This window comes from Cervus canadensis, chromosome 23, assembly GCF_019320065.1.
Source record: "Cervus canadensis isolate Bull #8, Minnesota chromosome 23, ASM1932006v1, whole genome shotgun sequence".
Taxonomy (NCBI): domain Eukaryota; kingdom Metazoa; phylum Chordata; class Mammalia; order Artiodactyla; family Cervidae; genus Cervus; species Cervus canadensis.
The window spans coordinates 15,701,189-15,721,690 of NC_057408.1; the positions used below are offsets into that span (position 1 = coordinate 15,701,189).

A 20,502-nucleotide genomic window follows, 5' to 3' on the forward strand; every position below is an offset into this window, starting at 1 on the left:
TATGGAGAAGGAAATGGCAATGTACTCCAGTATTCTTGCCTGGAGAATCCCATGGACAGAAGAGCCTGGCGGGTTACAATCCATGTGGTCACAGAGTCAGACACGACAAGCGGCTTAGCACACATAGTGCTATATAAGTTGGGCTTCCCAGGTGGTGCTAGTGGTAAAGAACCTGCCTGCTAATGCAGGAAATGCAGGAGATATGGGTTTGATCCCTGGATCAGGAAGATCCCCTGGAGGAGGACATGGCAACCCACTCCACTATTCTTGCCTGGAGAATCCCATGGACAGAGGAGCCTGGCGGGCCGCAGTCCACGGGGTCGCAGAGAGTTGGACATGCCTGAAGAAACTTAGCACGCTATATAAGTTGTCAAAAACAACTCCAGTGAAGTCACTCAATCACATCCCTACTACCCATATTTCAAACAAATTTTATTTATTTTGGTCAAGAGAAAAGTCCTTTCTAATTCAATGTGAATCCTTGCTAACTGCACATGAAGGCCAAGGAGGCACCCACCCGAAGTCAGTCAGCCAGGTTTTGACTCAAATAACCCCACTCCCAAGTTCAGGGAAAGCCCATCTTTCTGGGGTGGGACAAAATCTGCTGCCCACCAAAACCTGCTCTTCTCTTTGCCCAAGCAGTTGTCGATGTTTCCCAGATCACTGGCCTTTTCACTTCATACATTGACCCTAGAGCCTCCTACATGTGTAACAGTTTCCACCACCATCTTCATGCTGATGACTCCGATATCTTCCTAACCAACTCTCATCTCTATCTTGAGATCCAAATCCCTATTTCTAACTAATTCCTGTATCTTCAAATGCAAGTTGAGCTCAGTAGGCTTCAGCCTCACCTCTCACGCCAGCTCTCCTCTCTTTCTATAAGCCAGAACGGCATGAGTATCTCCCCAGTCGGCCAGGCTAAGAGCCCGCACCCCTTCCCAGTCAAGCCTTGCTGAATTTATCTCCTTCACGCTTCCTGTCTTTCTGCACCCCTGTATCTCCTCTACGAACCACTCAAAGGTATACAGCATCTGGTTCATCATTTGTAAAACAATAGAAGAGGCTTCATTTGGTATATGACACTAATGTACACAAAAAAGACAAATTTTCTAAGTACCTAATCTGTTGTGTCAAGCATTCAAACTCAGTGAAAAATTCTTTCCTACAAGTTAATAAAAAACATAAGAGACTTACTTAAATGGTGTAAACAAAAACGGTAAAGTAGCTTCTTTTTTCTGAGTCATTTTTACCTGGGAACCAAGCGTGAAAATATTTTATATTAGAAGAGAGAAAAAAAATGAACTAATTTCATTTTGAAATACAAATATCCATTAAAATGGTTCTATGCTGACAGAAATAAATAGAATTTTGTGTTACTATCCTACTTCATAAATATTTAAAGAAAATGTTAATGCTATATAGTACCATTACAATACGCTGAGAATGAAGCATATCAAGCCTGCAAAAAAAAAACCTCACAGAATTAAGCTATACTTTTTAACTTTTAGGAAACAAAGTAAGCTATGCTGCATTAACACTATTATGAATAACAAAGTTTCAGTTAAACAGTCATTTCTTTAAGTTGTTAATGCAAATAATAATATACACAGAACAACATGAAATGTTGCAATCTCTAAAACTACTTCTACAGGCAAATCCCATCAACAGAGACTTGGTCTGCAGTCCTTATAAGCATATGTGGGACTCTAACAGTTAAGGACACTCCTCAGCGCTAATTCTACACCCTCAAACTGATTCATGAAAACTGCACCTCAGAAATGTGGAACTGCAGGACGCTAGTCAGGTACAGACAATTTAAAGATAATACATTACGAAAATCATTTCTTCAAATGCAAAATCAAGTATTTTCACAAGGTATATTCAGTTTTAAAATTGGAATCATGTCCATATTTGTGTGTGGTCTTGTTTTACCTTGAACTGTTCAAGAATCTGTACTGCATTTGTAAACATGCTCTCTGCTTTGAAGAGATCAGAGGTGTTAAGTATGTCCACAGGAACGATTCCCTGTAAATAATAAAGTGGTTTAATATTAGTACTAACGAAGCTCAGGTTATTCTTATAAAACAAAACAGACTTACAAGGGAAGCAATAGAGATAAGACATGGACAAATAAATTCTTGAAATAATTAAAAAATCTTTTTTTAAATCTCAACTGAAAAATGTTCTATTACTTTTCTCACAAAATAGATATAATAAAATAAATAAAGCAAAAGAGATGAATTAAGTCCAATAAAACCTAACATTTATCAAAAGATTACTATACGGCAGGCAGTGAACTAAATGCCCTGCACACACAAAAAGCTACTATGGTGGGCCGCAGCCAGCACAGAAAAAAAAAAAAAAAAGACATAAGAAAAATAGGAGTATGCTCTTAGGGTTTAGTTGCTAAGTCGTGTCTAACTCTTGCGACCCCATGGACTATAGCCTACCAGGCTCCTCTGTCTATGGGATCTCCCAGGCAATACTGGAGTGGTTTGCCATTTCCTGCTCCAGGGGATCTTCCCGACCCAGGGATCGAACCCAGGTTCTCCTGCACTGAAGGCAGGTTCTTTACCACTGAGCCGCAGAGAAGCTCCACACTATTAATTACACTGTACTTAAAGGTGAGGCTGTTTGTGAAACTCTTTCAGTTATAGACATACACACACATTTATGACTACAGGGGTCAGATGAGTCAGGGTTCTGAGGAAGATGATATTGTTTTTTAAACTTTGACTTGAAGGGCTAGAAAGAATGGCTGATGGGAATGGATTCTGTTTGTCTTGTAGTTTTTCAGCATCCAGCTCCCATCTTAAAAACATTTCCACTGGAAGTTGAGATATTAGAAGGAGCAGAGTGAGTCTAATGAGGTCCCCTGCCTTCCCATACTGAAGGGTAGACAAGTAATCCAGGCTGGACCACTCAAATGCTAATAAACACTGGAATCTGAAGCTGCAGGGTCAAGGAACAGACAGTGCAAGAGGCACCATGTGAGTGGGTGACCCTGCAGACTGGCTCTACCACGGAACCGCAGTGAGTTTCTTTGTCCTGAGTCTCTGGAGCACTGATTTAGCAAACCAGCAGTATCTTTGTAATAAATTTTCTTTAAATGGATTCAGAAACACATAAAAAGTAAATTTTACTGTATGATAATTTTTCTTTTATTCTGAGAGTTGATAAGAAAATTGTACTCTTTACCACTGAATTAAGAGGGAAGGGAACTCCAATAAGAGCTGCCATCAATGGTGCAACATCAGCCTGCAAACAGAAGAAGTGAAATCTAAGACGGTGACAGGTCAACAAGGACATTAAGAAATTTAATTTGTCTAACTGGATTTTGAAAGATAACCATGATATCTATTTTAATCCATTATCATTAAATACTTATTCCATACACATTAGATACTGATCTCTAAAAAAATGTCATTTGCTAGAGGCACATGAACTTATGAAAAGCTAAATTTGAAACCACTAGGAGCCCCCAAGGTAAAATATATAAAACAAAACAGTTACTTATTCTACAGGCTAAGAGCTTGACCACCTAATGTAACAGTTTTTGGGTATTATGACAAGAATGCTTACTAGACAGAAAATAAACAGCAAAAGTAGACTTCAACTAGATATATATATATACACACATATATATATATATATTAATTAAAGAAAGAATACAGCAGAAGGAGGTTGGTTGGCCAGCCAGTGAAGTCTAGAAAAAGACATCAAGCAGGATAAGAGTCTCTTTAGACACAAGTCTGCAAGCACGGCTTTGGAGAGCCCCCTCCAGGTCCAAGTGTCCAGAAGAGCGGGCCACGCTTCCGGTCTCCATGGCCTCACCTCCCCATCCGTCCTCGGGCCGCTGTAACTTGTTCTGACTCTTTATCACCCTCTAGACTGCGCTCACTACAAAACTAATAACCTCCGTTTCCTACATCTAATTGATTGCTTTTGTATTAGTCCTGATGATGTTTCAGGCGGTCAAGTGCTTGGCTGTCAGAATGCCCAATTACAAACACTTCGCTTGTGATCTCTGAGACCTTGGGCAGGTTATTTCAACTCTCCAATGCTTCAGTTTTCCTTGTCAGTTAAAAAATAAATAAAAGTTTCTCCCTTACAGAATTACTGCCCGAGCCAATGAGACAATTTATAAAGTGCTGGTGTGTAATAATCCTGCAGTAACCAGCTGCTGCAGACGCTGCTGTGATCATAATGATGTGACCACTCGGCACTGTGCAGACCACCCCCTCTGGGTCTCTGTAACCCCGCCGTTAGAGTGTCTCCAATCTCTACTTTCTCAGTTCAGTTCATTCAGTAGCTCAGTCGTGTCCGATTCTTTGCGACCCCATGGACTGCAGCACGCCAGGCCTCCCTGTCCATCACCAACTCCCAGAGTTTACTCAAACTCATGGCCATCCAGCCAGTGATGCCATCCAACCACCTCATCCTCTGTCGTCCCCTTCCCCCACCCTCAATCTTTCCCAGCATCAGGGTCTTTTCCAATGAGTCAGCTCTTCGCATCAGGTGGCCAAAGTACTGGAGCTTCAGCTTCAGCATCAGTCCTTCCATTGAGCATTCAGAGCTGATTTCTCAAGCCCTCATTTGAAGTTGGAGTTTTGTCCCAGGCTCTCAGTCTGTCTCACTTTCACCATCTACGCCCTCTTTAAGCCCCATCTCACAGAAAACTGACAACACCCCTGGCCGCCTGATTGCATCCTCTCCTTCCCCAGCCTCCACTGCTGGCCTCTGAACTATTCTCCAACATAGAGAAGATCCTGCCGTAAAACCTCAGATCGCGTCACTCCCCAGGCTTCAAACACTAGGAGGGCTTCCCCAAACTTGAGGATAAATTCCACAGGCCCACGAGGCCCTGCGCGTCCAGTGTCTGCCTCCCATTAAACCACGCTGTCTGTGCTCTGTTCAGCCGCCTTCTTCAGGATCCTTTGAAATGCCATGTACCCCCTCCCAGACCTCTGGGCACAAGCTGCTCCTCGGCCTGAGAAGCTCCCCGCCTCCTGCCCTGGCCTGGCAACTTCTACTCAGGCTTCAGTCTCGGCTCAAGCCTCAGTTTCTCAGGAAGCCTTTGCTGACCACACAGCCCACCAGCTAGATCTGCTCTACGCCCTCATGGCTTCCCAGGTCTCTTCTGCTGTACTTATCGCTGCTATAATTTTACATTTATTTGTATGATAAGTAAAGATAAATGTAACATTTATCCTATTCCTAAACTATAAGCTTCCTAGGGGAGGGACTGTGTCTGCTTTTTATTCACCATGACAGTGGTCACACCAAGTTTAATGTTAATATTTCAATGTGGAATGTTAGTGTTAATGTTTGCAGAGTGCTTAAACATACTGCTGACACATAACAACGCTGGCAGAAGGAATGAATACAGAATTCTCATCTAACATAGATCTGAAGCAGTATTCAGAGAGTAATAGCATTCAGTTTTTGATCATGATAGTCTGGCTATAAATAATACATGCTCTTATTTTATGAACGTCAAGATATTCCCATCCCTCTGACAGTGGTTTTTATTGCAAATTAATAGACTGCTATCTGATTCTATACATTCTATACATTTTCATTTGCATGCATCTGGAGAGAAGAGACCATTCTTAATATGCTGAGAAAGAAAAGGCTTCTGTGAGCAAACAGCTGAAAATGAGACCCCGGAGCTTGGTTTACCCTCCACAGGAAGGAAAGCCAGCTTCTGAGGTGAACATGTGAGGTGACCTCGAGGAGGTGTAAGATATTCCTGCCATTCTGGAGGACACACACCAATGACACCATGCCTTTCACTTGAAGACAGCTGTCTACATAGCATATCCTCAACAAGAAAATCCTGTGCGTCCTGTTTACAGGGGATGCTACTGGTCTAACTCTATCAGACTGGCCAGGCATTTTCCTACAATGTAAGGTTTCTAATCTATATACTCTTGTCACTTTTTTCCCACTGCGTGTGTAAAAATTTTGGGGTAGGATTAAAGATAAAACTTGCGTTAATAAAGAAGAAACAGTAACTGACACACTAGCAGGAAGGAAACCCATAGTGGGGTTTTCTTAGATCCGTGCTGAAAGCAACTGAGCAAGGCAACCATGGCAAAAAAGTCACACAAGCGTAGCAGGCACGCACATTTCAATTTGCACAATAATTCTGTAATTGGCCAGTGTTATTTGGAGGAAGTCTTCTTTCGGTTTTATTTGAGGCTGCTTTATTTTGCCCAAAGAAAGATTACTCGGGGTGAAAATATTCACACTAGCAGGATTTCTCTTAGTAACTGAAGTGTTTTAGAAAAATCTTTTATCATCTTTAATACAATTTTCTTTCCCAGATTTTTTTGTTCTAAACTTCTTATAGGAGAGAAAATTAAATTTGAACACGATTAAATATAATAAATACCTGATTAATATCACGTCTCTTCCAGTTCTCCAACTTCCATTCTGAAAGATACAAATAAACATAAGTGCTGATGTTAAGAATTAAAAAAAAAAGAAGTTATTTGATTATTGCAGGTGGTCAATGGAAAAAGAAAGTATTGGGATAGTCGATTTTAAGTCGAGTATGGACCATGAGGGTGCTAAAAAGGCAGAGTGGCAAACTTTTTTAAACTAGAATTTTAAAAGAGTAACTCAATAATACATATTTGGTATTTTCTGTAATAGTTATTAAACTTCCAAAATGCTGAGTAGGGGATAATTGTTTCAAAACATCAAAAGGCTAAGGAAGGGAAGATGGAAGCAAAAGGCACAATGATAACAACCGTCACATGACTACAGTGACGGGCCCGCTCCAGGGAGTCACTACGGCGGCCGACCGTCCGCTAGTCACTCTGAGCTTTTCTTTTTCTGTGATGGCAGCTGCTTGCACAGGAAGTTTTTAGCTCTGAGGCTCCGACACCACTAATCCCAAATGTGAGAGCTGTATGTGCTTAGCAGCTCAGTCGTGTCCGACTCTTCGTAACCCCATGGACTGCAGTCCGCCAGGATTCTCTGTCCATGGGGATTCTCCAGGCAAGGATACTGAAGTGGGTTGAAATCAACTGCCAAAATAAAGTTCTGTTTCCTAAGTACAAACATCCCATTTAACCCAGCTTCTACTTAGACCCAATCTAATCCATTTAACGGGCAACAGTGGCAAAGAACCCGCCTGCCAAGCAGGAAACACGGGTTTGATCCCTGGGTCAGGAAGATCCCCTGGAGAAGGAAATGGCAACCCACTCCAGTATTCTTGTCTGGGAAACCCCATGGACAGAGGAGCCTGGCGGGCTACAGTCCACAGGGTCACAAAGAGTCAGGCACGACTGAGCGACTAAACAACAAACGCAATCTATAGAGTATAGGAATACAAAATAATGCAGCTGCTTAGGAAAACAGTTTGGCAGTTTGCAAAAAATAAAAATAAGGAACATATGACCTGTTATTACTCACCTAGGAATCTACCCAAGAGAAATAAAAACACATATCCACACAAAAAATTTTATACAAAGGTTAACTGCATCATTGTAATAATAGTCCAAATGTGGAAACAATGCAAATGTCCACAAGATGATTGAACAAAATATGGTATATACATACAATGGAGAGAGGAGTAAGGAGTGACTGCTAACGGTAATGGTTTCTTGTGGGGTGGGGGAAAGCAATGAAATTTCATGGCAGAGGCAAAATCGTCTGAATATGCTAAAAAAAAAAAATTCACTTACACACTTTTACAACATGAATTTTATGAGAATTATATGTCCAAAAAATTCAAAAAAAGAAAGAATATGTAAGAAAACTTTATTATACAAACCCAAAAGTCTTCTAGTAGAAACACCTAATACAGCTGTGAGTTCACATCCCTGGAGAAGGTTTTAAAAAGAAAATTTCCAGGCCTTACCCAGACTCATGGAATTGAAATATCTAGTGAAAAGGTCTTGAAATCTGTAATTTTTTAAAAATCTGTATTCTTAACAAGTACTTTGAATGAGTTGACACAACTAATTCAGCGAAGGACATTTGGGAGGAATTTGTTTTGTCCAATTAGTAAAAGCTCTGAAATTCTAAAAGTCTCTTACCTTACAAGAGAACCAGAGCTCCAAGTAAAAAGAAATTCCTTTTTATCATGGATTGAGAAACAAAGGAGGCTTGAGCAACACAGAAGGCCTTCAAAAGTACTAGAGACAGGGCAAAATCTGTCCAGTTTTCAAACGTAAATTGTGACATAAGTGTGGCTTATCTGATTGATAGTCTTTGCAGGTAAGATCTACGCCAAGGGTTTAATCTGAGTCCTAGAGTAATAAGCTTTGTGAAAAAAGAATAGTACACTTGAACTTTCATAAGGCAAATAATAATGTGTATTTTAAGCTGAATATCATAAGTGAAATAATATAAACTACACAAAAGTAATACACAGAAATAGTAATGTCACAAATAATAAAATGAAAGGTATAATTTGAAAAGTCATTTTTTAAAATTAAACTTTGATTTTAAAATGTCACATTCATAAAAACAATAGAGGTAAGCATTCCTACCTTGCAAATATAAGTCATCAAATTTCTGAGCTGACACTTTTTGGGGAAGCCTGATTCCAGCTCCCCAAGCAATAAAAGGAGTACAAGTCTCTAAAGGATGACCAGCTCCATGGGAGCCTACAAATAAGGCACAAAGAGCAACGTAAGTATATAAAGATGAACCTATATCTGATTAACCTATACCTAAATATTTTTTAATACTTAGTTGTAAAGAGTTGACCCATAAAGAGCTAATTTCTGCCACCACACTCCCAAAAGGTTGCATCTCTATTTAACAATTAGTTTTAAAATATCCTCAAGGCAAGTCAGAGCAACAACAACAAACAGGCAAAAAGAAAAACCAGAACACCCGTGGAGTGACTCTGGTTGAGAGAAGATTAAGAATCATAAAGACTAAGGCTTGGAGGAGATGCCACCAGAGTGGAACCAAAGGCAGAAACCACAGGGAAGGCTCCTCTGGGGAGTAACCGCCAGGTCTGGGGTGGGCAGTCGAGGCCAGCTCTGCTCTGAAGAGGAAGCAGAGTCTCGGTCTGCTTTTCTTCCCGGCCACTCTGGCTGGTGTAGCCAAAACCCCCTGATAAAGTGGAACCCCCTCATCAGAATTCTACACTGTGATTTGGGGACCCAAGTCTCAGCTTTGCCTTGATTTGCTCTCTGGGCACACACTGTGTCTGCCTTGGGAGTCTGGCAGAGTGGACAGTCTCCTCGAGTGGACAAAGTCAGTACCCCTAGCTCCCCCAGCAACACCACCTTAAACTCACGCACTATGCCATCACATACAGTTACTTCTAGGTAGATAAATGTGGGTTTGGGGGAGGGTTCTTCTCTGTGTGCGTGTGTGGGTGTGGGTGTGCACACACGCACACACACAGCTGTGTCCGACTCTGCACCCCTATGGACTATAGCCCTCCAGGCTCTGTTCATGGAACTTTCCCAGCAAGTACACTGGAGGGGGTTGCCATTTCCTACTCCAAGGGATCTTCCCAACCCAGGGACCGAACCCGTGTCTCCTGTCTCCTGCACTGGCAGGCGGGCTCTGTATCAACTGTGCCACCTGGGAAGTCAAATGAGAATACATTCCTTTCATAGTTAGAAGAAAGATCATGTAAGATTAGTCTTTTTTACGCTAACATTTTACACATACTATTATGTGCTAGACACTTTGCATATACTAAGACACCTAATCCTCTTCAATACCCTAAAATATTTGCAAGCTACATTTACCACTACTTTAATCGTAAAGTCTGTATCACTTAGAGGCAGACTAACCCCAGTCTGTCATTCCATGGTCAGAGGTAAAGATAAATGCTGTTTTCCCATCATTTCCATAAAAATCTTTAATAGTAGACTCAAGTTCTTTCAATTCCTTATCAACTAATTTAATATTGTCTGAATATTCCCTGTTTAAAAAGAAAGATAAGAGCAAATTAAATTATATTAATTACATTAATTTGGCAAAATCAAGTTTATTCAACATGAGTTTATGACAAAGTCAGTAACTCCTAAAATACTTTTAGATTTCAACCTTAATGTTTTTAAATCAGAGCTCTGTAGATTGTTAAAAACAATTTTTCCTCTCTTAAAGAAGTAAAACAATCTGAAATCATTTTCAAAAATATTTTTTTAAAAAAGTATTGATTAGCAAATAGATTTTCCTGAATGTTTTTTAAGTCTCAAATGCAACAATGATGACTTTTAAATTCAGGCCTCTAATAATGTAAACTGTGTTGCTCTTGCCACATTTATCAAACAGGTTAAGCATCACTGTTTCAACTATAGAATATTTTCATTCTTTAATGTGTTTGTGATATGATACAATACATTTTGAACAAACTATATTTAAGCTTTCCATACAACTGAACAAGTGGTGATTTAGTATAAGTTTTATTACTTAAGACAACGCATTGTGTTAAAGAAGAGAAGCATGAGGTATTCATTACTGGAACTTAACAGACTTTACTGTTAGCTAGACTAGTCTAAATCTAATTCAAAATGAAAAAAAAAAGTATAATATGAATTCTTCCTATCTTATGCTCTGCAAAAGTGAGAAAAACAGTTGCTGTTTTATATAAGGAGTGCTACTGAAATATAGCATACAAAACTTTATACTATTATCTGCTAGATATAGCACTGAGTGAATGGAACGTAAGGAACAGCTAGTTACATCTTTTTGTGATGTAAATATTAGCATCATAAAAATGCTTTTTGTTTCAAAATTTATTAAAATCCTTCTACAATATAATCTTTTTCTCTCTGCTTTGATAAATGAGTAATATGGAATACACGTACAGAACATATTTTACTTACATTAATGTGTAATGTGGTCACAGCACATGTGATTTTAGCCACAATATCATACTATGTATCATATAAATTAGAATGTATTCTACTTTAGAGTTATTTAAAATATAAGTTCTGTTGTGATCATTACAAAGAAAACATTACAGTACTTTAAAAGTTCAAACAAAACAGCTATTTCCTTCAAAACCATGAAATTAAACACAGCATTAAAATTACCTTGATGATGGTCGATGAGCATGTCCATTTGTGTCTATTCCTAATAAATGTAAGAAAAAAACTATTTTGTCTTCATTTACGTTAGAAAACAAAGATTGGTTGTTTCTGGCAGCATGAAAGAATTCCTATATGTAACAAATCAGTTAAAAAATTTTAGTTCATTAATTTTATTTAAAAAGTAATTCTGATGAAAACATTTAATTAAACTTATACAAAACTAAAAAATTTAACTGTCCTATTTTGTTTAAATTTGTCCTCAGGACCTACCAACACAAAGTACTTGTCAGTTCAGACACCTACATTCAAAAAACAAGTGAGCTATTTTCCGTGTTATAATTAGGCTGAAAAAAGATGATAGAAAGGGGATCTCGATTTCATGAAGTTCTAATCACACTGGAGAACCATTTTGACGCGAGCCAACAATAAAACAGCACTGATAGCGACAATCTAGGAACGCTTTATGAGTTTAAAATGTCTTCCTGCTTCTTGTCCCGTGTTAGCACCCAAGTTTAACCATAATCTCTCACTTGGAACACTGGAAATAGCCTATTTCTACCGTCCCAAGGCTCAAATCTGTGCTTCACAAGATATGACAGAAAAATGTCCACATAATGAATGGAAATACAGATCAAAAATGATTAATTTCACAATGATAAACGGGATTCAGAAAGCCCTCTAAGAAAAGGGTTCATCCTGTACTTACATACACATGAACATGTAAGCAAGTACCTATGGAAATTACTTTTAAATTATTTTGAATAAGTCACCTGACTGCCAAGATATATAATTATTATTCACATCAATGTCTTTAACTATCTAAGATGTTAATTTTAACAAGGTATTTAACTTTCCAATAAAAGCCTGAAGTATTCCTTCAACTAACTTTTCATTATTACAAACATTAAAAACATATACATGGTGCCATTAGAGAAACTACCTATTTCCGAATAGAAAAAAAAAAAAAAGGAATACAAATGAAATTAAATGAAAATAAATATAAATTAAATATAAATAAACAGAATCATCCTTAAAAGCATAAAATGACCCCCTTGCTTTCATATACATTCTAATTAGCCCCTAAGGAACTTTAAATCCAGATAGAAATGGGAAGTTTTTCAAGAGAAAGGACTTATATTCTAAAGATGTAATTGAAAAGCTTACGAGAAACAGAAAAACTTAGCAATTGAGTGGAGTCGAATTTACAATCTGTTTCATGACTGATATTATTCGGCTTTGTAAAAAGTGCTGTTCATTCAAATGTGGACACATGATCTGGGAAACCATGAAACACTAATCTTGCAGAGCTCAACCTGATAGATTCCCACTGCCTTTTAAAAAGTTGGTCTTTTGCACACAAGAAGTGAAATACACTCCTAGCTTCCTCTCCACTCCTGATATTTAGTATAACTATGCCCACCAACTCCCATTTTTTTCTTAGCTCAAAGGCACTCATTCTTTTTTGTACTTAAATATTTATTATGCACTGTGGGAGAGTGCATGCATTCTCCCTTTTTCTCTAAGTAAAACTTCTGATTTTATGGGAACATGTCAGTGCTTCAAACTTAAAACCTATATCTTTCTTATCCTCTCCCACAGCTACCTGTCAGTGCCTTTTTGATTACGGCCAATGAGATGGAAATCAAACACTTCAGTCAAAAGACGATGTGCCTTTTGAAATAAATTTAACTATTTATTAAAATCTTTTTGAAATAAATTTAATTTAGTAGAAGAGAAGGTCCTTTTCAATTCCTTGTATGGTTGACCTAAAACACTGAAATAATGGCTGGAACGCCAGCATCTCCTGTTGTAAGACAGCTCAGAAGCTAAGGCCACGCTCCAAGGACAGAAAACACTTAAGAGGCCGGGTCTTAATGACACTGGGGAACCACCATGGCAATCTTGGACTACAACAATCCTCGGCTGCCTACTTCTGGCATTATCGTCCATTGAGAGACAAACAAACTTTAAAGCAATATTTTTACTCTATTACAGAGTTCCTTTGGAGCCAAAGTTATCATTATGCTGTTGGCCTGAGATACTCTTCTCTATATGCAATCCAGGTCCAACCATTTCTTTGTTTCCTTGGCTTCTCCAGAGATTATCTCAAAACTCACAGGAAAGTCTTCCTCTAACTGTTCAGCTTAGATTGAACTTTTCTAAAGATATATTCTTAGTCCCTATATTTTTCCTTCACACCACTCTTTATTGTGGATGATTTCATATTTTTGTTGTTACCTGATTAATGTACATACCTCTATCATATCGTACGAAATTATAGGGAACTTTTTTTTTTCTGGTCAATAGCAGTGTTGAAATAAGGTGAAAAAGGCATAGAATCAAGCCAGCCACTAACTATATCTGCCTATCCACAAGGAATCAAATCCATGATGTTGAACATTTTTAGCTATGTTTATGAAGTCAGAAGCCAAGGGCCTTGAATCAAATACTAACATAAGTTGATTATATTAAGAGTGATACTTAGCAAAATCATTTGCTATTTTTGTAAAAAGATTTTATTTAACTTGAAGATTTTCACTTTCATTTTGAGTAAGAAAAGAAAATCTTAAGGGAAAAAATTCTAAGAAAAGAAATAGGGCTTATCAAAGAACATATTGAGCACTTAATTCCTGATAAATATGCAGACACCTACTGACTGTTTACAAACAAACAATAAAAAATGATTGTGTTATGGAGAAGCCCACTATGTCAGTCCAGAGACACTACGGGTAAAAAGAAGAATCACTAAAGGTCAGTCAATGAATGCCTCTTAACAACAGATGAATTACGAGTTCTAATGTGGAGATGAGAAAGAAGAGAATGATAGACAGGAGTCAGCCAGTACCCAGAGTTGAGATTCTCTCACAATTTTTGAAAACATAAATTCTATTGGATTCCTGGTGAAACTGTGAGGATTGTCACTAACAAATAGTCCAAAAAAAAACCTCCTCTATTTCTTAGAGAGACTCAAATGTTTTATTATGATTAATTTATGAACTTGTTTTCTGCTTATCTAATTTTTCTTTACAAATATTTAAAATATCTACCTTATTTTATAATAAATGCCTTAGATTTGAACATTCAAAAGACTTTCACATACATCACTGCGTGTAAGAGACTGGTTCTGTGGTCAACAAAAGACCAGGAAGGTTACTCTGGGGTGATTCAACAAACGAGGAATGACATGTGGGGTTCCTGAATCCCATCAGGGCTCACTTCACTGTCAGAAGCACAGAACTGAAAAGGGTTTACTTTTTCAAATTATTTTTTAAAACCCTGTATGTTTATTGTAGAATGTGTAATTTCTTAGAATCCAGTCTTTTCAAAATAGTATGCTACAGTATGGAACTTTCAAATTCATCCAAGCAGAAAAATTAAGATGCATGTATTAACAAATCAGTTTCTAGCACATTAGGTACAGGTCCTAGACAACTAGTGCACATTAGACAAATACCTACATCTAGTGTGCTGCAGGTTAGCCACTCAATAGCACATACCTTCACATGATCAAAAACCCACGTGTCCAGTTTTGTTACATCATGGGCACCAAAATCCTCATTGGATGCATCGTAAGTGTGTCTAAAAATATGATTTCCAAGGTCATCTGAAGAGGAAATTTGGGGGAAAAAATTTTAATGACATGCCATGGACCATGTGTATGCTTGAACATATGCTGTTGCTTTTGTTCTTATAGTAACATTTTCTAATTTTACAGATACAAGTGAGTTGTAATTTAAAATTCTAAGAAAAAAAAAATCACAACCCTAGTTAGTATACAATAGCACAGAAGTAAACAACAGAGTTTGTCTTCAAGTAAGGATGAAACTAATCGAAGAATTTGGGCATCTAGGGATGGTACAATCTAAAACAGATTAAATCACCTGTTTTACAAAATTCCCTAACCAAGAAGAAAATTCAAATATTGCAATTCTTTCGTTCATAAAATACATGCATTTCTCTCAATATATGAGAAAAAATATTGATAACTGCCAAACAGTTTGAAAGGGACAACAAATATATTAATCTTATACACCTGTAAGATTTTATTAAGGATCTAATCAACTTAGTGAATTTCTGAGTTATAGCACCTCTTAAAGTTCATAAGGAAGAGATATAAAAAATAATGACAATCTCTTGTAATAATGACAAGCTAAGCTCTAATGATTCCAGTGATCATGTATGGATGTGAGAATTGGACTGTGAAGAAAGCTGAGCGCCGAAAAATTGATGCTTTTGAACTGTGGTGTTGGAGAAGACTCTTGAGAGTCCCTCAGACTGCAAGGAGATCCAACCAGTCCATCCTAAAGGAGATCAGTCCTGAATATTCATTGGAAGGACTGATGCTGAAGCTGAAACTCCAATACTTTGGCCACCTTATAGGAAGAGTTGACTCATTTGAAAAGACCCTGATGCTGGGAGGGATTGGGGGCAGGAGGAGGAGGAGATGACAGAGGATGAGATGGTTGGATGGCATCACTGACTCAATGGACATGATTTTGAGTAAACTCGGGAGTTTGTGATGGACAGGGAGGCCTGGCGTGCTGTGATTCATGGGGCCGCAAAGAGTCGGACACGAGTGAGCTGAACAGAACTGAAGCTCTAATGATACTGGTTCCACTCCTCAACCATTTACTCTTCAAATCCCAAGTAAAGATCTGAGTGAGACTGTAAGTTACTGTAAGAAATGGAACACTCCTATTGGATCGTCTCCAGTTAAGGCATTGATCCTGTCCTATGAACTGTAGTCAGAAGTAGGGAGGTGAATTTGGTAAACCATAGCAACTTTATCCCCACCACTACCAAAAAAAGCTTAACTCCTTGCTCCTTGGAAGAAAAGCTATGACCAACCTAGACAGCATATTAAAAAGCAGAGACATTACTTTTCCAGCTAAGGTCAATCTAGTCAAAGCTATGCTTTTTCCGGGAGTCAGGTGTGGATGTGAGAGTTGGACTATAAAGAAAGATGAGCACCGAAGAATTGATGCTTTGAACTGCGGTGTTGGAGAAGATTTTTCAGAGTCCCTTGGACAGCAAGGAGATCCAACCAGTCCATCCTAAAGGAAATCAGTCCTGAATATTCATTGGAAGGACTGATGCTGAAGCCAAAGCTCCAATACTTTGACCACCTGATGCAAAGAACTGACTCATTAGAAAAGACCCTGATGCTGGGAAAGACTGAAGGCGAGAGGAGAAGGGGATGACAGAGGATGACATGGTTGGATGGCATCACCGACTGAAGGGACACGAGTTTGAGTAAACTCCGGAAGTAGGTGGTGGACAGGGAGGCCGGGCGTGCTGCGGTCCCTGGGGTCGCAGAGTCGGACACGCCTGAGCGCCTGCACTGAACCAAGGGAGTATACAGATGGCAGGCAGTGTGAGCTTTGGACCTGCTCTACATGATAATGTTCTGTGACTATCACGCAGAAAATTCTGAGCGTCTGTTTTGCTTTTGAGATATAGAATAATCTTTAATGATTCCGATTGTTATAATTTATAGTATAATTATGCCCATGGATAAAGGTCCAAACCTTTTCATTAGGTGAAATGACTACAATGCTCCCACTAAAAAGCACTTAATAACATAAAATTCAAGTGGAATCCAGCTGATTCTAGAAAATTATGCAAATAAATTTTCTCAAAGAGATGTTCTCATACTTGTAGATTCATGCACAGAAACACAACAAATACAACAAATCTCAATGGCATGATCTTGAATACATGAAAATAGAAGTTATAAATATAAATTTTAATATTTAAATCTTTATGTGATTATATACTAACTTCTTAATAATCAAAGTAAGTGAACATCATCATCATAATGAGATCATTGTAATAAGCGTTTTGGTCAATATTTCACATGAATTAACTTATTTAACACCCAAAACAAACCTATAAGATAGAAATTATTATTATCACATTTTACAAAAAAGAAAACTGAAATTTAGACAAGTTATCTAACTTACCCAAGATTACAAAGCTGTTAGATGTTAGAATCATATACCATTTCACTGAATCCAAGTTATTTAAACTGTATAATCCAACATTTTAAGTACAACTAAGATGAAAAAAAATCAAACTCACACATCTATTATAATATACACTCATTTCAGAGATGTTCAATATGTCAAAACCTGTATCTCACACTCAGTAAAATGTAGCATATATTTTAAATCACCGCATTGATTTATCGCCTACTTGGTACCTGGGGAAACAGAACCAGCGCCTCCTACCTTTGGCAAACATAGTCACAATGTCTGGGCTCCCCCAGGACCACGTGTACCTGGTTTCATTAAGAAGAGAATCAAATTCCACAGGATTTTCCTTCCAGCCTTCAGGTAATTGAGAAAAAAAACAAACAATGACAATAGTAACATTTAGATGGTGAGTACTGGAATGGCTCCTGAAGAAGTATTTTTCAAACAACAACAAAGAGGATTAACTGCAGAACAAACGCAAAACTGACAACAGATTTTGTTATCTGTATTATACTACAATTTTTTAAAAAAAAAGCTTACAAAGGTTAATTGACTTCTTACTAAAATACAGAATCACTTTTGAACTTTTGAGAGTTAACATCTAGGAAAACCAGAGATCCACCCAATCATATTCTACCAACAGGACAGGATGATACAAGATTAAAGTTTTATTCTTGAGTCAGTCCCAGTGTGTGTTTAAGTGACTTAGGCAAGCTAAATGACTTGTCAAAAGGATCTCAAAATGCACTTTGCTTTGTGTCATGATTCAGTATTAAAGAAGCAATATTTATGCAATCAATCTCCTCATGTGATAAAATCATCTAAAGAGATAGTACCTTTGGCAACTGCACTGACATCTTCATAAAACCCTGCAATGATGGCCACGTGCCCGGGCCGAGACTCGGTCGGCACACGTGTGTGAGAGATGCCCCAGCTGCCTTCGTTCATTATGACATTCCTGAAAGGCATTACAGACGAGGAGTCAGCACACACTATGACCACATGCTCTGGTAAGGCTTTAGAAAAACAAGATCACCACAGAAGAAATACAATCAAAAGAAGGAGTCAAAATTTAAGAAGGAACCTTTCTGATCCCAGCTGGGCTCAGCCCAGTTCCTCCCACCAGACGGATTCCGTGGCATAAGAAAGCCCAAGCAACTTTCTTAGACAAGGAACCACCCAACCACTGCACAGAATCACAAAACAAAATACAGGCTACAGCTCTAAGTCACAAAGTATTGAAACGCTGCGCTACATAAGAAATCACTGATACACAAAGTATTACTTTGTCAGTGTTAAATTTTATTAGGTGTGATGATGGTGTTGTGATCATGTTAAAGTCCTTGGTCTTAGGAGGTACACACTGAAGTGTTTAGGGGTAAAGTGTTAAAATACTTTGCTTTCAAATTATTCAGGAAAAAATAATTAAAGTTTAAGTGTGTATATGTGTGCATGTGTATTGAGACAGAGAATGCAAATAGGAAAAATGTTTAAAATGGTCATATCTAGATTAAGGATATACAGATGAATATTCATGATATAATCCTTTCAACATTTCTGTAGCTAAAAGTTTTTCAAAATAAAAAATTAAGAGAGGAAACAGCTATACTCTCAATTAGGAATTAAGTTATCTTTCTAAATTTGAGATTCAGTTCAGTTCAGTTGCTCAGTCGTGTCTGACTCTTTGCGACCCCATGAATCACAGCACGCCAGGCCTCCCTGTCCATCATCAACTCCCGGTGTTTACTCAGACTCATGTCCATCGTGTCAGTGATGCCATCCAGCCATCTCATCCTCTGTCGTCCCCTTCTCCTCCTGCTCCCAATCCCTCCCAGCATCAGGGTCTTTTCAAATGAGTCAGCTCTTCGCATGAGGTGACCAAAGTATTGGAGTTTCAGCTTCAGCATCAGTCCTTCCAATGAACACAGGACTGATCTCCTTTAGAATGGACTGGTTGGATCTTCTTGCAGTCCAAGGGACTCTCAAAGTCTTCTCCAACACCACAGTTCAAAAGCATCAATTCTTCAGCGCTCAGCTTTCTTCACAGTCCAACTCTCACATCCATACATGACCACTGGAAAAACCATAGCCTTGACTAGACGGATCTTTGTTGGCAAAGTAATGTCTCTGCTTTTTAATATGCTATCTAGGTTGGTCATAACTTTCCTTCCAAGGAGTAGGTGTCTTTTAATTTCATGGCTGCAGTCACCATCAGCAGGGATTTTGGAGCCCAAAAAAATAAAGTCTGACACTGTTTCCACTGTTTCCCCGTCTATTTGCCATGAAGTGATGGGACCAGATGCTGTGATCTTAGTTTTCTGAATGTTGAGCTATAAGCCAACGTTTTCACTTTCATCAAGAGGCTCTTTAGTTCCTCTTCACTTTCTGCCATAAGGGTGGTGTCATCTGCATATCTGAGGTTATTGAGATTAAAACAAGTCAAAAGTTTCTTTTGCTGAAATGTATCACCATTCTTTAAGGGTGATTTGCAAAATCTGGAGAAAAATGCAAAAGCAATAGAAATGCCATTGCAGGTGAAAGGCCAGCAGAGCAACAAGTTATGAAACATGAATTCATTTGTAACAGTTTTCAAGCTGAACTCTCAACTCTCAAAATGTTCTGGAGAGAAGTACCTAAAAGTGCTGATTTAGATACTTTTAACTGACTTATAACCAAACAGACTTTGGTAAAATACATACATAAAAAGTAAAAGGCTTGAAAAACCATTAAACCACATGTTAAGGGAGAAATATTTTTTAACTTCTTCAGTTCTATAATGGAAACTGAACTCAGGCAAAAACAGGGAGGTATAAAGCAATGTGGATACCTCTCTTGAGAAACATTTTGATCAGATCGTATTTTTAAAGAAAGGAAGAACACCCGGGGAGAAACAGGTGGTCAGAGACGCTCATCTTTGCCTGAACAACCAGTCTATTTTAATGTCATTAACTTCGCAGTGAACTGCATTTCTCTCCTCTCTATGACAACTAAGAAATGCAACCAAATATATCACCCCAATTTTTAAACTAGTCATAGAAATTTATGTTACATATTCTTGTGTACTGAACCTAACCCTGATAACCTTATTTTCCTACTGGTATTTTCCTATTGCCCTGAGTTGCTTGTTTCTTTGTATCCTTTAATACATTCTGCATTTCTTTGATGTACCATAAATTTATTCCTGGAAATCTGACATAGAATTCAGGTTCATTCATTCTTCTAGCAGTCAACAAATATTGATTAACTGCCTACCATGTTTTAGGCACCAGAGATAATGTAGTGTGTAAAACAAAGTCCCTGACTTAGAGGAAGTTGTATATGCTAAGTAGTACTATAAAGAAAATCAAAATAGGGTAGAGGGATAGGAAGCAATGATGACAGGTAGGGACAGAGGAAAGACAGACAATTTCAGATAAACTTCCCTTGAATTTGAGTTTTAATCTCTCCACCATAGCATTAGGAAGGGCTTTTGAGGGGCTTGCTATCAATGAAAAAAAAAGAAT

At 38.2% G+C, this 20,502-nt stretch overlaps 1 protein-coding gene across 8 annotated transcripts in view; it reads right to left on the bottom strand.

The window, feature by feature from the left end:
- Positions 1–20,502, bottom strand: part of PIGN (phosphatidylinositol glycan anchor biosynthesis class N) — a 97,530-nt gene that overhangs the window by 69,638 nt on the left and 7,390 nt on the right. For 6 of the 8 annotated variants that reach the window (XM_043444218.1, XM_043444213.1, XM_043444216.1 and 3 more), the window contains 10 exons: positions 17,836–17,957; positions 17,255–17,353; positions 14,522–14,628; positions 11,028–11,152; positions 9,780–9,910; positions 8,511–8,627; positions 6,401–6,441; positions 3,202–3,261; positions 1,936–2,028; positions 1,198–1,253 (listed from right to left, as the gene is read on the bottom strand). In XM_043444218.1, coding sequence (XP_043300153.1) covers positions 1,198–1,253; positions 1,936–2,028; positions 3,202–3,261; positions 6,401–6,441; positions 8,511–8,627; positions 9,780–9,910; positions 11,028–11,152; positions 14,522–14,628; positions 17,255–17,353; positions 17,836–17,957 — 951 coding nt within the window. The remainder of the gene's footprint in view (positions 1–1,197; positions 1,254–1,935; positions 2,029–3,201; positions 3,262–6,400; positions 6,442–8,510; positions 8,628–9,779; positions 9,911–11,027; positions 11,153–14,521; positions 14,629–17,254; positions 17,354–17,835; positions 17,958–20,502) is intronic. The other 2 variants (XM_043444219.1, XM_043444220.1) reach the window with 2 other exon arrangements.